This window comes from Rissa tridactyla, chromosome 4 (genome assembly GCF_028500815.1).
Source record: "Rissa tridactyla isolate bRisTri1 chromosome 4, bRisTri1.patW.cur.20221130, whole genome shotgun sequence".
NCBI classification, from domain to species: domain Eukaryota; kingdom Metazoa; phylum Chordata; class Aves; order Charadriiformes; family Laridae; genus Rissa; species Rissa tridactyla.
In genome coordinates, this window is record NC_071469.1 from 33430455 (window position 1) to 33452490 (window position 22036).

Here is a 22036-nt window from a genome sequence, read left to right on the forward strand (position 1 = left end):
TTCCAGTCAGAAACAACCTGCTGACCTTCGCATGCAGATTTCCAAATGTTTCTAAAGACACCACTACTGCAGAAGCGTTTGCCAGCACAGACACGACTGCAAGCTCTGGGCTATGCTCCGAATGCACCTGTTTCCTAATTGTTAATTTTCATACAAGCCCTGTTTCTGTAACACCCATGCACCCAAACCGAACATTTTTACCTAACAACATGCTTCTCAGGTAGGGAATTAGTATCTCATGTTACACATGAGTGAATCAAGACCTGAACTTTGAAACTTGCTCTAGATAAGTCAAGAATCCTGTGGATTTGGAGACTTATACCGTGTTCCCCCAAGGTCTGATGCTCTAGCAGAGACATGGCTCCACGTACAGCATCTCCAATGTTGGAAAGCATGTAACACACAACTCAAACACCTAGGACAACTAAACAGTTTAGGTGCACTGCTAAAATTACATATTTTCCCTTGAAACTCCCAAATATAACTGAAAAAATTAAAATCGTAAAAAACAAACTGAGGCACAGTGTACAACAGAAAAAGCTACAGAAAGTTACACTACGTATTGTCTATAATACCTGCTTCTCTGAATAACATTTTAGCATCTCACACTTAAGCATTAAAGCAGCAACTCTAAAAGTGTATTTCCGAATAGCTCATAAGTATTCCTTCATCTTTGATAGTATGTTATTTGAATAAAATCCATACTGTAACTCCTCTGCATACATTTATCAAAATTTGAGCAAGTTGGTGCTTCTTCATAGTTTACACAAAAGCTAAAGGTTCTGCTGCTGTTTGCACAGCTCATCACTAGCTGAGATTTTCATGACTAATTGCTATTTTCCACCTCCTCACATCTCAGTGACATCTCACTGCCTGAAACACAGAAGATGTACGGCACAACGCAACACAGAGCCACCATGCCAGTCAGAGAGAGACATCACAGAATAGTCTGTGGATTCCAGTACATTAAACAAGATTATCTGAGACAAACTCAATTAACGTGCCATACATACAGACAAGCTGAAACAGATTTTCAGCATGGTCACTTGTAAAATCCCAAAAATTCCTGCATCATCTGGTTTTTAATTGCATACAATTTCATGCTGCAGTGACTACAGCATACTCTATCACAATCGCAGTTAGGACTTCAACTTACACGGCACAGTAAACAGTAATTCTCCTATGGCTGTCACTATGTAGAAGTATAAGGAACTTATTTGCTGTTTATTTTGAAAGTCACCTCATACGATCAGTGTCCTGTAATGGGAGGATCTGGATTCCAGTTAAGGACACAAAGACTTCAGACAGTACAGGGTTTCCCACAACAGGAGAAAGAAGGAAGACGACACAGGACAGAAGATTAACAAAAAGGTTGGGCTTTACTTGTGTAAATATAGATTTTTCCTGCCACTCTGGATGCCTTAGGGAGCCGAGATTTGTACAAGGCTAGCATATCTTCTGAAGGGGCAGCTAGATGCCACACACCATACTCCAGCATGTTCACAGCAGTAGTTGTTTCCTAAGCAAAGGCAAGTGAATTGCACCCACACTGCAGTAAAGGGAAAAGAAAGGCGGCAGAGGGGAGGAGGACAAACAGCAACAGGGACCCAGGGTATCCCTCAATAAAACACAGAGACACCAACCTATGTCAGACTGGAAAGGATGCTGTCGCCAAGAGAAGGTTAGTCAAGAGTCACAAATTTTAAATCATTGTTTTAACTGTAATCATTGTTTTAACCGCTTATGCCAGAAGCCCAGAATATTCTATGGCAAGTAACAGACTAATTGAGACTTCAAGCTCGATTTCACACTGTTATAAGTTTATTTGCAGGATTGCTCCAGAAGCATGGCAATTTGTATTTTAAGCCTGAAGAGCTCCACACAAGGAAGGCTGCATTTCCCATTATACCCCACACTAACAGTGTTATCTAACCACGAAGAAATCACAAATACTTAAACCAAAGCAAACTCGCAATGAGACTCAGAGCGTTCTTCAATGCTCACAGTTCAACTTTAAGAAACAAATGCATAGAGAAACACGGCTTTTTCCAAAAGATTTGCTTCTCATATTTAGTCAGTCTACCAATCCCATTACCTGAGTAGGTTTTCCACTTTTATTCCTCCTGAAAGACTGCAGAGGAAACAAAGCGCTGTAAAAGATTTTTCATTAATGGAACTGTTTTGCAGATATGACTTCATCAATTCTACCTAGAAGCAAAAGAACTAATTGCTTGCTGGAAGATTGTACTTCTAAAGGAAGTTTGGCACAAGTAAACAGCAGAGTGATTTAGTCATATCCTTGTCACATTTTAAAGCATTGCTGACTTGTTAGATTTGGAATAAAAACACAGGAGTAGTTTTAAGCATCTTGCCACTACCTTCCATCACAGGCACCTTCCTTACAATCACTAAAATAACCCACATTTTGCAAAGCCCTCAGATCCCCATGGAGCCCAAACAGTTTATTTATAGTGGATCAAAAGCTTTATTAGGCTAATTTGGGTGGGTTCTTTTAGTTCGTTATACCCACAAGGAATGAAATAGACTAATAAAACGTTCATTTCAAGGCTTCCGTCCTGACACACAAAACCTCTGGGGAAGGTTCACCTTACCTGAAGCACTGACTTGCTTCTGCGTGAGGGGCAGTGCCCAGGTCAGTCACACAGCAGTGTGACAGACAACACTCAAGCAGAACAGGGAGAGGCAGGACACTCCCCACACATTTACCTTCCATTCAAGATCTAACTTCAAAAAAACACTGCAGTTAACTAGGCACTTTCATTGCCCTCAAAGCAAAGCTATGGAACTCAATACATTTGAGTTGATTCAGCCTTTTTTAGGTTAAGTGTTGTAATCAAGACCCAAAAAAAGAACTGCAGGTGAAAATGCATGGAAGAAAAAAATGTTCAAATGTGTAATTTAAAAAAAAAAATTAATAAAGAAAACCACCTGGACACTGATGACAGATGACAACTACAGTAAACTTGTTGATTCTCCACTTTAAGAAAACATGCGTTTCTGTGTATGTTAAATATTCCCTTTTGGATTTCACATGAATCCCCTCATACATCATGCTGTGATTTTATTCTAATTTCATTCACCACTTGTAAAGTGAACTTCTATGTACTCTACAAGATTATGATCATAAACTAAGGCAAAGGAAAGAGATGCTAGCTTTTAAACTCTGTCACTTTTAGCCTCTCGTCACTATAGGGCAAGGATTAGAATATATTTTTTTCTATTTTTGACGTTTTCCACTTCATTTCTTTATTCTGAAAAACCACTCCATTGTACTGTAGAGAAGGGTAAGGAAAGAGGGAAAATACAGCAAGAAACTCACAGAGAAAAAAGCATGAAAGTGAAACTGCAAGGTAAAAATAGTGAGAAACAGTTACATTTCTTTAATTTTACTTCTAGCAGAGAAGAGGGATGGAAAGTTATTCCTCTGAAATAAGCAGAAAGGTAAATGTGTTCAGTGTACAAACAAAAAAAATAATCATTTCTTTTGTTTATGTATGTACAATGAAAAGTGTATCTATCATGTTACTATAATAAAACCATTTTGCAATTTAATTCCAATTTGTATAAAAGTTGAACCAGACAAATCATTTGTATCTCTAAGAGTAAACTTTATAATGGAATGAATATTTGCTAGCCATAATCCATATCAACACATTTATAATTACCGCATTGCAGGATTAACAACATGAAGAGTAATACACTTCCATTTTCAAGTACTTGAAATGTATTTTTTCAGGTTACAGTGTTTCAGTAATTTATATCACCATAGCATTAAGTAAAATTTTACTTGCTATTTATTAAGAAAAAAGACTGCTCTCAGTAAGAGACTTTAATTACTACATTACATTTCCCATCTTATACTTTTTTGCCTTACTTTTTTTGTAAGCATAAATTTCTGTATAATGAAGAATAAAATTTTAATAAATAAGTGTCTAGAGTTTTTTATTTTTTAAACAGCAGCTAACAACTGCATGCCTATAAATAATTCCTTGCAGAGTTGGGTACCCTCCACCTCCTTTCCCTTCCAAGTAAAGGTCATCAATTTTTTTCCACAAGTGAACTCAACAATAGCTGAATTAATCCAGTTTGAGATTAATTGTTACAGGCTTGAGGGCAATAGCCAAGGTCCAGAATAAAATATTTAACGCTTGAGTATACTTCTCATTTTCAACTACCTCATCACATATGAAAGAGCCTGCAAAATACAAGCCACAACTAATTACAGCATTCTGAATAATTATTTTCTCACATGTAAGACACATGGGACTACTCTACTTCAGTCAACCAGATAATCAGGGATAAGACATCACCAAAAGTAAAACACTGGGCTTCCGTTCAGACTTCTTTCAAAACGGAATCAATAAGGCATATCATTAGACGACACAATCTAAAAATCACTTGTTCACAAATCAAGAGGTAATGGCAGTGGCAAATATGATTTTTTTGAAAGAATCAAATTTAGGTTTTATTTAAATTAATCATGATCCACTGGTAAAGCATGATAAAGACAACTTTGTTTGAGAATACAAGCTGTATCTTTAAAATTAAACCCTTATGTAAGATCAAGAATTTCTTCATGGTTACCTAAATAACTACCCTACCTACGTAACATTTTCTCTATTTAACTAGTCCACTCCAGACGTTCTATTTATAACACTCAAATGGATACACCACAATCCCTTGATACAGCTATTTCCAGCAGACATCTTTAAAAAGTCACAACAGATTCTATTTTAAATTATCGCTGTTTCAAGATTCTGCTATCCACAGTCTAAAGGGTAGCAGACTTGTAAATGTGTCCCAGTGAAATAATGCAAGTGTCCATTTCTGACTCCAGATTTTTACCACTAATTTCATTTCCATAGCTCCTGCAATACTATTAGTCTCAATGGGGCTGGACACAACTACAATTAGCTTTCTCTCAAAAATTACTTTTTACCCCAAATTTTGAAAACAGATGCCCACTGATGATCTTTTGACCATACTATTTAATTAAGAAATAAAAAAGACACTGAGGATATCATAAAATGGCCACAAAGGTTTGAAATATTAAAAGAGCATTCAACTGTCATAAAGAAAAAACCCCACCAAAACCTTCATAATCATTTAAATTAAGTGAAGAAATGTTTTATTTATCTGGCAAAACGGCAATATCTTTTTGGCAACATAATAGCTTTTACTCTCTGCCAACTATTTTTAATGGTAGATTTTAAAAAAAAAAAAAAGAAAAAACACAGAAATTATGCAGTTCACTAAGCCAGAAAACGACTTTTAGGTAAATTATTTGGGGAAAGAATAAAAGGTAATGCTTTTGTTACTTGTGTTATAAGCATTGCCCTGTGTATAAGTTGTAGCTGATGTTAATATCTATTCCGCAGTTAGATAATCCTCCATTAGCTAATTAAGTTCAGTTGTGAACTTATTAACCAGTATTTCGCTGACCATTTTGTTAAAGTATTTTGAATGATAGCCTACTAAATCTTAGCAGGCTTTCCAATGTACTACAGTTTGCAAAATTAAATTAACGGAGTATCTTCCATTTGTAAAGACTCTCTCCTCCCTAAGAAGTCTTAATTCATTTTGAAAACTTAAATTATAGCATAACTATAATAATTTCTATTCAGAAGCGATAATTGGTGCACAGATTTATTCTGTATGGTACTGGGCATCCCTAATCCCTTTTCAACTGTTACATGTGAGAAAAGAAATAGAAACCAAAGAGTGCGAAGAGTGCTCAGAACCTCATAGGATTACTCTACAGATTCATTTTCAAATCCAGGCCTCACACTGAAGACAGCAATAGACTATAAGGATAATTTTTGATGATATGCTATTAAAATATTTTTAATTGACTTACTGTTATGTGTACATTGTTAATGCACGTCTTGAACACAGAACTGTTGCCCAATTACTGTATAAAACAATATTAGTTCAGAGTTTATGTTTTATTCTTGAAGATGAAGTGAGAAATATTAAAATAACACTAAACCTCATTATACCAAAATACAAGGGTAACACATATTTTTATATCTATACATTTATATATACACCTATATATACACTTCATATATATATATATACACGCACCTATGATGGATCACTTCCTTGCAAGCTTATCCTATCTGTCACTCAGCTCACAATTAACGCTTCCTATGTCCTCCAAATTTGTTTTCATAATGAAATCATCTTAATGTCAGCTACTTTGCCAACATTTTCATTATTGTTACTCTACAGCTTCATCGACTCAAGAGTTAAAAGTGCACAGAGAAGTGAACAGAATTCCTGAAATACAAATTCTATCCTGTTACCATTCATACTGAGTTACTACATGAGTTTCTCAGTAGACTTGTGTGATGCGCCAAGCTTTTGAAATACACAAATTCATTTTATGTCAGTTAGAAAATAAGGTATGTTCTTAAATCCTGATAATATTTGCTTGTACATTCCACACAGAAGTAAAAAGAATATATTTTAGTGATAAAACTGTTGGTGCTTACAAGGTAACAGCAGCAATTTCAATTCAGGGAAATCCTCCAATTTCTTTCTATTACATTGAATTCCGTATTTTTAACAACACTCAAAACATGTTAAGACAAAAGCTTATAGTGAATTCTCAGCTGTATACTCAAGATATCTACAGTCACTGAAATTTATATACAAACAGAATTGAGCTGCCCTAATATCTGACTGAATATACTCCTAAATTCTTGCATTCCTAGCAAGTTAATTTGTATGACCATATGAAATAGACCAGGCAACTTAAAATACATAGCAAAATGTATAAGAAGTACAAAGTTATCTAACCAATTTTTCAAGCAGTAAGAAAAAAAAAAATATAGAGAATCAAATTTTGACCTGATCACCTTTGGAAAGGAAAAAGTCAACATCACATAAAAAGGAAAAGAGGAGAGATATGAAGAACACAACAACATAGTCCCTTTTATGTTCATATGGCAGAATGCATTTCAAATGCAAAATTCATAGCAAAAGAAATCTGTTACAGGAAAACACAGCCTGTATGACGTAATCCCTCAACGGGGTCCAAAGTACAAGACAATGCAAGAATACTTCAATTTGTATCAGGAAGTCAAACTGACTGATGATGCATGAGAGGGTTTAGTTAGTTAGTTATTACACAACAGAATTTGCCTTGACTTCAAAAAATAAAACAGAAACCCAATAAACAAAACCACATACTCTCTTCTCTTCGAAATTAATCTAAGTGAAGTCTGTATTTGTAAGGCAGGCACTTAAGTCTAGAGAGTACTCGGTTTGACAGTTGCCTGTATAAGCACATGCAGCGCATTCATACACGGAAATACATTACTTTTTCTTTATTCAGTGTACAGGGTATAGGCATATAATTAAAATTCTGTCTCCTTATAAGACACCCTAAGTTTGCCACTTATTACTTTTTCAGAGCCTAACGTTGCAAGCTCAATAACCACCCTTTAAAAACGCTGGCAGTGTTTCATTCTGCATGCTTTATACCAAGTGAGACCATAAAGAACAACCACCACCGCAACATCCATGCATGTGCACAAATTAACATCAGTTAACAAATGGATATTTTACAACAATAGCAGAGTAAATAAGGAAAGATTGTGGCATGAAAGAAAGTGGAAAGGATATTTAACTTCCCTTTTACCCAGCAATTACTGCCAACAAACATTAATGGGCATTTACAGTTGATTATTTTACTGAAGCCCTTTTATGTCTTGTTTGAACTGGTACATGTCCTTGATCCCTCCCTGTCAACAGGTATTGCCAGTTTGTACTTCCTTCAATAGGATCCCAGTACTTTTTAATGTGTAGGCCAGGTGTTATAGTGCGGGACTGCTTTCATCTGTGGTTACATGGCTTTAATTGTTAGAATTACATGCAGTTTATCACAGGATGGGCAAAACAAAGCATTAAACAAATCCTGTCGCCTCAGTGTCCCTACCACCCTCAAAAAAATCACAATCCTTTACACCCAAGCATCACATGAACAGAGTATCAAGATAAAGCCATTCTTCAGTTTCACCCTTGGCTGATCTGGGCGGAAGTTAAACTTCTGAATGGTAAACTCACTTGATGCAACCTTTCTAGTTTAAGTTTTCATTATTTCTCTCCAGATTCTTCTACCTGAATTTACTTTTCCCCTGACGAGAATCCTTCCTAGCACAAGGAAAATCTAGAGTTTTGCCCATGGTCTTTATCTACTGGTAGTGAAGTCTCCACCTCTGCATTCCTAAATACACAACTTCAAATAAAAATGAATCGTGGCCTGGTGTGTTTGGCTTAAGAAAGAGAGATCAAGCACAATCATTTAAATGGCATTTTATACAAGCTACTGTAATGATCCTTCCCTTATTTCCTAGATAAGTCTTTTTTTTCCCCTATACCACTGTTTTTTGTTTTTTAATTTGGAGGTCTTCTATAGTGGGATCCTGTATAGCAAGTTTAAAACTACTGACAATAACCTTTCTTTCCTAGCTACCCTTTTCAGTGTCTCTAGTAATAATCCATGAAATTCACAAAGCCTGTGGACCAAAATAAAATAAAAAAAGATGACTCTCAATAGGCTCCTAGTTGTACAAGCTAGCTTTGAAATCAACCTCATTACTAAAAATAAGAAAATTAAAAAATACTCTGTCTTCATCTTCTGTTTGCATCCCTTCTGTGCCACACCAAGGAAGGAGCAATGAGTGGCCCATGCTCAACCCTCTACAAAGAAGACAGCAAGAAAAAAATCACTTTCACTTACTTGGTGTTAATTCTGGGTTTCCTTTTAAGTTCATCATCTTTGGAATTGAAGGTCCATATATGTCTGCATCAAGCAAACCAACTTCTTTTGTCTGTGTAAGGAACAAAAAACCAAATTATTTGTCAAAATGTCTATCTTCCTTTATGTATTATTACTAGTTAAGCAAAATTTCAAAACCGCCCATAGAAATAAAAATACGATCTTGATTTTAGACACGTTATCACTGTTTTCTTTCTTTCTAAATTGCAATTGAAGCATGAAACATAACAATGTCTCTACAAACTGAGCCAGATGTCTTCACAAAATCCAGATTCTCAATACACAGAATCCTCCCTTGCACATTTTCTTACTCACAATGTAGACAAGACTTTAAATTAACAAACATTATAAGCCATGTTCTCTCTACTCCATGTACATTTATGCAGAAATAATATTCAAGTGTTTTTTTAAAAGGCATCAAATTGTATTGTAAAAAAAGAAAAAAAGCAACACTTATAAATATATTTGAATTAACGCAGTTTGAATTACACTACTGACTACAAGGAATGTGAAAAAGATAAAAAATACATTTTTATGTTCTGTTTAAGTGGCCAGAGTAAACTTTTGCAGACATCTTGAAAATACTGAAATGCAAGTCTCTGAAGCCAATTAAGCAGGCATAACATTTTAATCAAATGCATTTACACAAAAGAATGCTAAAAATATGAGTTTGTTCAACTACATATGGTACATTAGGCAATAAACTTTAAATAAAAATTATTTCAACTATGTAGTCTAGACTTACAAGATTTATTTCTGTGTGCTTTTTTATAGATATACATACATATTTTGTGGAAATTAAACTATTTTTCCTACAGATGGCAAGACACACTACCAATTACCAAGTTCTACAAATTAAGTAGTAAAGAGCAAGCTCTTTAAAGTGCCGAATGTCGAGTTTCTCTATTCTAAAAAGCTAAGCGATTAAACATTTTGCAAAATTGCAAGTTAACTATGTTTAAAGGCTTGTTTGAAAGGTTAAGGCAACAATGGGAGCTTTCCCAACAATGCCGAATGAGACTTTCGCTGTCAGTGTTTCAAAACGCATGCTTCGTTTTTTGGATGAAGCTTTTGCAATTTGGTATCATATATTAAGCCATTTTGTTATCACAGTTTTGATGGGAAACATGGAGAGAAAGATAAAGTCTTAGTGAGAACTATCAAGTTTCTGGTTAGAAGAAGAGTATAACGAGACTTTTAATGCAAGTATACAGCATCTCTACCCATGAACAGGATGTCTAAACATGAAGTATATTCTGTGGCATCACAATCAATTTGTTTGTTGGTTGTTCTTTTTTTTAAACAAAAAATGCACCTGGATTAACATGCTAGTTTTGGCTGGGACAGAGTTAATTTTCTTCATAGTAGTGAGAATGTAGCAATGTTTTGGATTTGTGCTGGAAACCGTGTTGATAACACAGGGATTTTTTAGCTACTGCTACGCAGGGCTTGCACAGAGTTGGGGCCTTTTCTGCTCCTCACACCAACCCACCAGCGAGCAGGCTGGGGGGCACACAAGAAGTTGGGAGGAGACATGGCCAAGACAGCTGACCTCAACTGACCAAAGGGCTATTCCATACCATATGACATCATGCTCAGTATACAAAGCTGGGGAAGAAGAAGGAAGGGCGGGAGTTTGGAGTTACAGCATTTGTTTTCCCAAGTAACGACTACATGGGATGGAGCCCTGCTTTCCTGAAGAAGACCTTATTGCTCTCTACAACTACCTGAAAGGAGGCTGTAGAGAGCTGGAGGTTGGTCTCTTCTTGCAAGTAACAAGTGACAGGACAAGAGGAAATGGCCTCAAGTTACATCAGGGGAGGTTTAGATTGCATATTAGGAAAAATTTCTTCACCAAAAGGGTTATCAAGCATCAGAACAGGCTGCCCAGGGAAGTGGTGGAATCGCCATCCCTGGAGGTATTCAAAAGGCAGGTAGATGTGGTGCTCAGGGACATGGTTTAGTGGTGGACTTGGCAGTATTAGGTTGATGGTTGGACTTGATGATCTTAAAGGCCCCTTCCAACCTAGACGACTCTATGGCTGAACACCTGCCTGCTGATGGGAAGCAGGGAATGAGTTCCTTATTTTGCTTTGTTTGTGTGCACGGCTTTCGCTTTACCTGTTAAACCGTCTTTATCTCAACCCATGCATTTTCTCACTTTTACTCTTCCAGTTCTCTCCCCAGTCCCACTGGGGGTGAGGGGGAAGTGAGCAAGTGGCTGTGGGGTGCTTAGATGTTGGCTGGGGTTAAACCATGATAACTAAAAACCTAGGTATTCAGGCCACTACTTCTAAACAAATCTGAATTTCAATTAAGATAAAGAAACTAGCTCACAGAAGCCTACACACCTGAGAAGAAAGAGTGACCCTTTTTACTACAGTATATGTAATAATTTGAGTTTGGTTTTTTTTTTCTGTGGGTATTGCTTTTTTTCCTTTCTCCTTCTTTTTTTAAGCTGTTGGTATTGAACCCTGAAGACATCCTTAACTGCTGAACAATTTAAAGCGTCGAATTTACCTAATATAAGCCAAACACATCTTAAATTTTACAACTAAGATGTAAAAAATGCATTACCATGCATTATCTACTACATACTTTGAAAAGCAGGTTTTTACTACAAAAATCAACCAAATTTGGGTTGTTACTCAATATACTTTTTTATTAAACAGAGCAAAGCATATGTAATTACATGGATTATTTAATTTAGATTTTTTTTAATATCTCTTTCCTTATAACATCCTATGAAATCTATTACAAAAAAGTTCAGGAGTTACTCTGACAAATTATTCTACTTCTTGACTTGTATGAAAGCTGCAATTTCAAAAAGACTGAAAAGACACATTTTTATGCTAGATTTCAAAGACATCAACAACAGTATTACAGCTTCTTTGTTCTTGTACAAAATGCATATTTTAACAGATTAGAAAGATTCATGACTCAGTCCCTTTATCTGTGTCAGCAGCTGATCGAACCCATCAAAACATCATCTAAGGGCTGTGCCACCTAATTCCTTCTCAAATGAAAGTAAATATTTGCAGAAAAATCTACATAGTGTTTTAAACCTGACTGACATCCTTTCCCTCAACTTTCTGAGGGTTTTCCCTCCAACAAGGATCATGACTATCCACTGAGCGGCTAACTGCAACAATCTTACAACTCATAGCAGTTTTGTTTTCAGCCTAAAGGGACTGAAGATTTAGGATTAGCTAAATTAATTACATTGACTTCATGACCTCCTGGGCATAGTCAGATCTTCATCACCATAGGCCATTTATTCCTAGGAGTCAGCAGTAATGTATCTACGAGGGTACCAAATTTCCTGAAATGAAGAATAAATACACATACACTGGGGAAAAATACCCCTCAATTACCTAGGAGGACTTTGCAAATTCAGCTGCTACTTCAAATTACAAACCTGATTTTTGTTTTAAGTTAATACAATAGACCCAACAATTTCTCAAAGAAATTTACACACTTCATCAAAAGTAAGAAAGATGTCTGTCTCCAAGATGCACTGCTTTTGTTTGTGAATACAGTTCAATAAACGTTTGTCTTCAAACAGAAAAATAATTAACAGATTCTCAAGTTTCTACAACTCATGCCGATGGAAGCACGAGTGTTCCTGTAAGCACGGTGCTTTCTACAGGATTATAGAAGAAAGGTCTTCTGGAAAATCTTTAAATCACTAGCAGAACCTAATTAAAGATAGCCTAAGGTAGGTTTTTTTCTTCACCAAGCAATTCAACACGTTAGGTAAAATGACTTCATAATGCCTAAAAGTAGCAGCTTATACAGAAAGCAATGGCCCAATAAGCTAAGGTTTTGAGTTTTGTTTCTCCCAACTATCCCTGCATTTGCCATATGTAAGCATTCCTAGAATACTAATAATAAACCTTTACTGAAGGTTTAATGTATCTTGAAAAAGCATTATGACAGCTCCAAGAGATCTTTTAAGACAGACACAGCACAGTGCAGATTATCTCTTCCAGCATTTACAATGTTTTAAATCCCCAGGAGATGAAATAATTTGCATACACCTGGATGCTACCACATGCAACTGTTAATCAGAATTACCAACACCAGATAGTTCTCATGCCGAGTTAAGTTTAATCCAGATGCATGAGTTAATAAAAAAAATTAAATTAAATTTTAATAAATTGTCATTTCACCCATATAACCCACATCTCATATGAATCAGCACATCTTTCAAAGTACTGCTGTATTAAAACAAACCCTAAAAAGCATGCATAACACCAGACAAGGCAAAAAAGAGTAACTGGGCAGAAGGAACAAATTACAGAGGGTCACAAGCAGGATGAAGAAGGCAACTTAAAAAATAAAGAAAGAAAAGAACCCAAATTCTAGGATTCCTCTAATGTCCTCTGACATTATTTCATATGCATATACATCGCATACCAACACTAAATCATTTTTCTAGTTAAGTAACACGATGGTTATACAGACAGAAATGCAGCACTCAAAGCACATTCAAACACATCAAAGTCCCCCTGCTTCTAAGCGTTCTGCAGAGCGCAGCACGCACCACTGCTACAGCCACCCTCAGAACTCTGCAGCAAAAGGATTCACCACCCTTTTCACCACACAACTCCACCATCTTCTCATGGCTGCACCTTCTCCTTATAAAAATATTTCCATCCTGTGCTATTAAACAAACAGAATTCCATCTCTCCAGCTGGCATAGCAATAACCAAGTTCAAAACAGCTGTTCTCAAGTTAACATTTGTCCTTTTCCTTCCCCCTGCCCAGCTGCGGAAGGAAGTTTGAATCAGTGTTGAAGCTTACTACGTTTGGAAAATACTTTCTAGAGACCTGTATTTTTTTGTTGCCTTACTGCAAGTTCTGAACAGGTTAAGCTCTCAAAATGTAACTGACCATGTAACCATTCCCGTATGATTTAATCATGTTCTTCCACATCACTGGACATATGGCAAGCTACTTTGAAAAAATACACTAAACTAGCATGTGCAGAATTACCACCTGAGTGACATCCTTACCAATATCATCAGGTAGAGAGAACACAAAATTAGAAATAAATACATCGTCGGCACATGAAAACACAAAAGCACTCTCTTGGTCTATTCAGCAAAAGGCATACTTAAAACACTCACAGATGTTCCCATTTATCTTCTTATCAATGCTTTTAAGGTTTCTCCCCTCTCTAGCTAAGGGCTCCCTACCATAGGCTAACTACTGCTAGGATTTGCTCTTTCTGCAGTACCAGTGCCAACTGTCACAGGCTCATCTGACCACTAGTGAGCTCAAGAACACACAAAAAAAATAAGTTTGCAGGATAAAGGATGGTGGTAAAGAATTATAACTCCTCTTCCTCTTCTGCTTGTACATCATTGATTACATCAACCTTTTTACTTCACTACCATCAGTCTTCTCAATGAGATATTAATTTGCCCGATTAGACCTCTAAAGTTTTGTGACAAATATTCAGCATAAGGTACATCTATATAATCACTGCCTCTCTTATCCCAGTACAAGCACTGTAAAGTTTTCATTCTGATTTAGAAACTTCTCTCCCTACACTAAGAAATTAAAACAAGTTTTCACAGTCACCAGGTATAGATTCTGTATTTACAAGAAAACCAAACGCTGTATCAATAGATAAAGAAGATACTCTTGCACATATTCCTGAAAGGTGAGAATCCTACAGCTTCATTTTGTGCAGCGTACAAATTACAGGCACAGATAACCTCACTAAAAACATCCTTTCCTTTAACTTCTCTGGCAACATTCTCACAGTAATTAAAGTTCAGTTTAGCCTTTGAACTTGGCCACTGCCTTGTGAGCAAAAGAGATTTGCAAGATAGCTGCATTCTGAATTACTAATTTCCAGGCTCTGAACTTGGTTGTAATAAATCCTTTTGGGGGGAAAAATTAAAATAAAGTTGTTAAAGGTCGTATTAAACACATTCCTTCAACATATTGTCAGAGAGAGATCTCTTAAAAACCCAGTAAGTTTTGCCTCCTTCACTTTTCCTTATGCAGATTCAAAATTATTGAATTGCTGTTATGTTTGTTCTCTTTGGCAGGTGAGTTACCATACGTGGTCCTTGTACAGATGACATAGGTCTATGTTAATGACAAAGTGATCCATAACTTTCCTCCTGTTAACTATTTTAGCAGACACTTAAGAGCTGTTTAGTCTCTCCGATACACTTTCTTTATGCAGGTTCCCTTTTTTGTCTTTCAGGTAATATTAACTATGAAATCAATTAAAATTTCCAATAACAGATTTTTCAACCAAATGAAACCAGTTCCATTCATATATCACAGAGGACCCCTCCAGGCACACTTCTGCGTTCAGTGGAGAATCTGGTGATATTCATTGATTTCTTCCAAGTTGCCAAATGCTTTATTGAGGAACAAGCCTGATAAAAGACTTCATGCCAAAGGAGAGAAAGAAGGTCGGGGGGGGGGGGGGGGGGGGAGGGGGGAAAAAAAAAACGACAGCTCACAAAAGGCTGCTATAAATAGCTGTTAATCAACATAGCCTATGTTACTGCTAAACATCCAGAGACTCTTTGACAGCATTAATTTCATTTTTGCTTATCACTTCTGAGACTTTTTTTCCATTCTTGGTAGGGCATATATATCCCCACTGGATGTTTGCGGATGGTATTCTACTTCGAAGTAAACTCTGCAGACCACCAGAATTCCCCGGTGTTCAGCCCAGGAGGGATGGAGGCACAGGTTAATGAGCTGTCATCGTTCTATACAGTGAAGGATTCCCTACATAGAAGCACTCCCAATACTCAGCAGCTGCAGCCCATTCCAAAGACAGAAATTCCAGCTTTGCTAAATGAAGGTGCCAGTTATTTTTAAAGCTGGTGCTCTTAATCCACTACCAGGACTCTCAATTTACCCTTTTAATGTCATTATAGACTTAAAGCTAATCCCAAACTGCAAGTAGCAACACACAGGACAAAAGGGAACTTAAAATCAGGATAGACTCTGGATTCCTCGTTTGACATACTGACACACTGAATAGCCATCTTTTAATCCCTAATTCTCTAACTCTTTCAGCTGCACACTATTTAAGTGCCTAGCTGTAAATTGGATTAAAACCAAAGAAGTACCACCACAGTTTTCTCACTTGCTATCCGAGAAATGCAGACTTATTTTAAACACTCACTCCTCTTATGGTTTAAAAGACCTTTTCCTTCATATGAAGATCTTCTAGTTTTCTCTCAGCTACAGAACTTCTCTGGCACTTTCTTCCAGAACAGTCTGCAGTAGCTCCTAGTCAGACTTCAGAATAATCAGATATCAGTAATTCAACCTTGTTTGGCCTTCTTGCACATTATGTATCCTATTGGGAAAAAAATTTCAGTAGAGCACCATTTTAAAAATAAATTACCAAAATGCAAAACAGAACCCGAAACATTACTACACCTCTACAAGATGCCTCACCACTTCCTCAGCATACCAAATTATTATAAACATGCTTCACCTTTCACATCAGCCTTTCTGACACCTGCACTAGGCTTTCAATGACTTGAAGAGTCAGGATGCAGGTAAATAACTCTACATGCAAATATTTAAAAAAAAAAAAAAAGAGTAAAATTTTTTTATTTTCCTCATATTAAGCATATAGTCATTTGAGTAAAGTAAAACATTTTAAGTGGCCCCCATTTAAAAATATTTTTAATTTCACTCATTTCTTAATTGAAAAGCAGTAAGATTTTTAAACCTTTATGCTCTCATTTTCTCAGCTAATCTAGGAGCTGAGCTGTCATTGCAAGATAACCCCAATCAATTCTAACTGGCATCTCCAACTTTACTGACATTTTTTAGCATCAAGAAACAAGCATGAACACCTTATCTACAGCAATTAAAGTCTTCTAATTCTCTTAGCAACAAAGGTAAGGATGCCTAGAAATCAAACCCTAATAACTAGGAAAGCTGCATAGGAGAAGGACAAAACAGGTCAGAACTTGCCTTCGTGCAATATTTATTCAGTAAAGCAGCCCATTATTGTCTAATTTCTTCTCGATTTTTTTGTTCCACCCATGTGGATTTTTTTCCTTACCTGAAAGAAACGTATATACGTTGTGAAGTCATCTTTTAATGCAGCAGTCAAATATTATCCTGTAGATGATCAGTTTAATTACAGGAGCCAAATATTTGGGGGGGAGGGGGGGGGGAAGCTGGAACGTGAAGAAAATAAAACTACTCAAAATCCACCCACCTTAAGATCAACCTGTGTTGCTTGATTAAATTAAAAATTTTGAAATAATTAAAACTAATTGTATTGTCACAATAGTCAATTCACGTGAAGACCCTGCTCACAGCGACATAATTTCTGTAAGTTCTATAACTTATATAACTATATACTTGTGAGAAACCTCATACTCACAGGCAGATATATCCACACGAGCTTGATGTCTTTTTTTTTTTTGGGGGGGGGGGGGGGGGGGGTGTTTGTTTGTTTTTTAAACCTGCCGTGTCACATTTTGACTGTGACACCGCTGGAATCCGCGTTTTTCACGTAGCTGATCACGAGCTTTCCCGCGCTGTACCGACGTCCCGACACGCCGTGCCCGGCCTCTGGCCGCCCGGGGCGGGCTGCAGCACGCGGCGGGGAAGGGGGAGTGGCCGCGCCCCCGGCCCCGCCTCCGCGCCCCCTGCCGGCCGCCGCCCCCTTAAAACACGACGTTGCCCAGCAACCAGCGGGTTTGCTGGGGAAAACAACGGCCCCCCCACGGGATAAAAAGCAGCCTTGGCGTATTTCAGTTGTTGGTCCTGGCCTGCTTGACCCAATCACAGGATCACGGAACGGTCTGGGTTGGAGAGGACCTTAAACATCATCCCGTTCCACCCCCTGCCATGGGCAGGGACACCTCCCGCTAGACCAGGCTGCTCAAAGCCCCATCCAACCTGGCCTTGAACACCTCCAGGGATGGGGCATCCACAACTTCGCTGGGCAACCTGTTCCAGTGTCTCACCACCCTAAGGATAAAGAGTTTCTTCCTGGTATCTAATCTAAATCTCCCTTCTTCCAGTTTAAAACCATTACCCCTGGTCCTATCGCTCCCCTCCCTGACAAAGCGTCCCTCCCCACCTCTCCTGTAGGCCCCTGACACACAGCGATGACAACAGTTAAAACTGACGCCTTTAACCACGCGCCCCCACTGCTTGCAGGCAGAAGCCACTCGCTCATGCCTACACACTGACTTGTTCCCATGTGGTCTTACTATTTGCTCCTCTGACCTTCACAACACAAAACCGACTTCATTCTACAGCGGAAAAAAAAGTAAGTCTTCCTGGGAAGAAAAGGAGAGTTAAAGGAAATGTGAGTGGGGAGCTTGCCTTACAGTGACAGCACGAGCACGCAGCCTCCCAACTGGAGCTGTGCCATCCTTAGTCATGCACAGCTGGTGTTTGCTCACTAAAATACTCTGTTCATAAACAAGCAATCTCTATCCTATTATTGCTGCCATCTATTAATTCAACTTGTTTCTACTATAATAAATCGTCTCTGGCCAGGCAGCTTTCATAAATAGTCATTCTAGTCTCAATATGAATCGTCCTGGCACGAAACCCAAAAATTCTTCTCAAGTGCTCCTAGGGGAGCGCAACTGACTGCTGGTACATCAAAAGAATGAAAAGAATCAGCTGTCAAATGAAGCAAGCAATTAAAAATAGCACACAAGGGTAAAACTTTATTTCTTAACACAAAAAGAACACTGTATAGATTTATAGGTCTTGGTACAGGCACAAGACCTTATACAGTTCTTAACTAATCCATCTACAACAGGTAACCCGGGGTACCGAAAGCCTAATATTCTAGAGAGGGATAAGAGGCTGCCCTGCTTGTTTCCCTGGCTTTGCATCAAAAAAAAACCCAAACCAAAACTCAAAAAAAACCTACTTTGTCTTGGACGTGGTATCCAGGCATCTAAATGAAATCCTGTCTTGAATTATTTACTCTGTAACCATGAGGTAGAAATATGCCACACAGACTGAGCACCAGCATGCACGACTTGAACTCCTGAATTCTAATCCCAGCTCTGCCAACAACACTGTGCGCCAGTGACAACATCCAAGGCTCTGTCAATGCCTTAATACTTCACACCATCACTACAATAACTGGAAAAGCTTCCATAATTAAAAAAAAAAAAAAAAAATCTATAGAAACAGTGGGTTTGGTTTTTAACTAGAGAAAGTAGAATTTTAAGAGAAGATGGAAGCTTTCTTTTATCAATAGGACAAAAAATTCCTTTATGCTTTGACTGTTAATCTTCACTATCAAACAACAATAAGATGTCACAGCTGTTGCTGAAAGCAGCAAGAACCTGCTCTAATCCAATCTCCTCTGAAAGCATCTTCCACAGATCTCCCTCGCCAGAAAACAGTTGTTCTCAATAGTCTGTGACCTGTATAATCTTAGAAAGAGAACACTTGAAAGATCAGAAGACAACATTATTTTTGAAGTCATTTAGCTCCAGTATACTACTTGCTTTGAAAATCTACTTACATTCATTGAACTTGTAACAGAAACAGACTGTATCTAATGAAGGAAGCACAGACCTTTATTGTCACGGTGACCTATGTCTCTTTGCGACTCCTTTCTTTCCTCTTTTAAACAGTACATCGAGTCCAAGCACCAGTTTCTATAAATATGTATTTTGCTTATAAGTGACATAAGGAGCGTAATGAAGTTGCAGGAGGCTGCTGAAGCTATGATCTACTAACAGAATCATTACTGCTCCCCCAGATAGAGATGAACTTACACTAGCAATGAAGGGAAGCCATAGGAAGGTGATGCACAATCAGTAGTTATTAAAAGTAAATGAAGAGGTCCATTGCTGCCTATGTGAGGTCAAAGAAATTCACTATAGACTTCAGCAGGATGCACCAATGGATGCTGGAAAACAACCTCCTTATTTATTACACTGTAACAAAACTGAACATTGCATCAATCCCCACAATTCAGAGCACTGGACAATCCCAGCCTGAATCACGGTCCCTGAGATATTACCTTCATAACCCTGAGTCATGAAACTAGTGAACTGAAATCAATGGGAGTACACAAATGAACACACTAGCAAATTCAAGTCCAAACATTAAACATAGACATGATATATGCCATCATTATCTTTTTAGAGATATATATATATATAAAAATGCATGATAAACATAAAAAAACAAGATAGAGTTGAGTTTATTCAATCCACCTTAATTCTGTATTTTATAACCTGTAACTACATCAATACACAATTTCACGGCAGCATCTTGCTAAATAGTGACCATCAGTTCATGCAAGTCACAGCTGTATCATCAATTTCAGCTGCTCTTCATTGATTAACATCCACCAGAAGCTGGCCTCTAATTTTACACCACCACATAATCGTAACATCAGAAATGACTAGCACATTCTGTGTTTACTTAACTTACTTGGCTCATTTTAATTTAAAATTATTTCTCAAGTCTCCGATTTTCCAAATAACTCTGCCAACAACCTCTTCAATCATTCTAGACTATGGTCTCTCTTATTTGTGTGCTTCACAAGTGTTTTAATGGGCTACTGAAGTGGTATATCACATTATTACGTTTAAAACCGGATGTTTAACTCCTAACAAAGGGCATAATCCCAAAACTTGTGTGTGTCAGAATTACTAATAGATGCTTTATCTAAATATAAATTTAAACGATGCACAAAACTGCATGTTTGAAAAGTATCAGGCACAAATCTGAAAACACTTAAGCTGGTACAGAAAGTTATATGCAATTAGTTGACATCGTTTCCATGGAGCTACTCAATGACCATACCACAATACAGACCACACTGCAGGGTCACATTCGTTTTGTAAAAGTATTACAGCAAATGCCATGTTCTAAAGTTAATTAGAAGGAACCATTCAAGCAGTTTTGCTTTTCAAGATGACAGATTTTTCTCTGAAAACAAATTACTCCAGCAGCCTATTTAAAATGCAGAATTAAGAACTGTGAAATATCAAGATCAGATGCCATTATAAACAGTACATTTTTCATATAACAGCTTTAAACACTCTCTTCTTATCAAGTATGACTGAGTTTATGGTAATTTTTTTAAGCTTTTACAAAATTCCTACAAGAAGTGTGCAGACTGCATGTAAACCTCACTCCTTCTACCTGTTGTTTTTTCTTTTACAACAAGAAAAAGATGATACATTTACCAGATTAAAGTACTTGAGGATATTTTGTATTTAATAAATGCTTTGTGAGTACAAAACCTTCATTATACACCCTTACACAGGAAGTGAAGCTTATTTCTGAGTTTACCTCTGTGGCAATAAATGTGCACAATGGAACTACTCCCAGCTTGTAGCAGCAGGTGGACATAACAAAGACCTGGTGTTTTTACATTTGAATGGTTCCCATCATCTATTTATAGTCCAAGTAACAGTTCAAGCAATACCAAATTAGGCAATAATATTTTGTCACTCAAAAAACGTATTTCCAAGCTTTAGGGAAGATAGGTTGCTCCTTTTTATCCTCAGCTGTTTATATTTTTATGCATTAATTTCTCTGGTAAAAGTAAATCTTTAGACCTATTAAAAAAAAATGTTTTGGACACCATCCAGCACTTACTCATATTTTTTCCAAGTCAGTGCTCTGAAGTGATAGAATTTAATTATTTATTACATGTCTACAACCTGCACAAATATCCTCTACTATGTCTACACACCCTTGCAGAATTGCAGTTGAACTGAGACACACAAGAGAAAGGACACAGCCAAACCCAGATGACAGATGAGAGCTACTAAGTCACTCATGGTACTGACAAAATATAAACAAACCAATATAAACTCAAAACTCCATGAAAAACAAATAAAGAAATTAACTGTCAGAGTAAATACTTAGATTTAATGTATGTGACTGCCCCCAGCAGTAACCATTTTATTTATGACTTACACAGCTGTTTCACATTAAGGCTGATAATTAGATGTCCACCTACCGAATCATTTGCTGCTAGGGCGAGGGCTATGTTTACTGCAAGAAACAGGAAGGAAAAAGAAAAGAGATTAAGCACAAGAAAACTTAATTCCTAAATATCTAGAATGTTACCATTTCTAACAAGAGAAAACATAGTAACAATACATCACACTTACCTAATAATTACATTCATCATCTTGATTCTTAGCTTCTTGCACCTCTACAGTATTACCAGTGGTTTAAATGGCAGCAGCACCTACATTTCAGTCCATC

The 22036-nt window shown here is 37.2% G+C and overlaps 1 protein-coding gene across 2 annotated transcripts in view; it reads right to left on the minus strand.

Moving 5' to 3' along the window:
- The window catches only part of NUBPL (NUBP iron-sulfur cluster assembly factor, mitochondrial), an 87057-nt gene that overhangs the window by 60946 nt on the left and 4075 nt on the right, over positions 1-22036 (minus strand). For both annotated transcript variants that reach the window (XM_054200871.1, XM_054200873.1), the window contains exons 3-4: positions 21786-21820; positions 8771-8861 (exon numbers count right to left, since the gene is read on the minus strand). In XM_054200871.1, coding sequence (XP_054056846.1) covers positions 8771-8861; positions 21786-21820 — 126 coding nt within the window. The remainder of the gene's footprint in view (positions 1-8770; positions 8862-21785; positions 21821-22036) is intronic.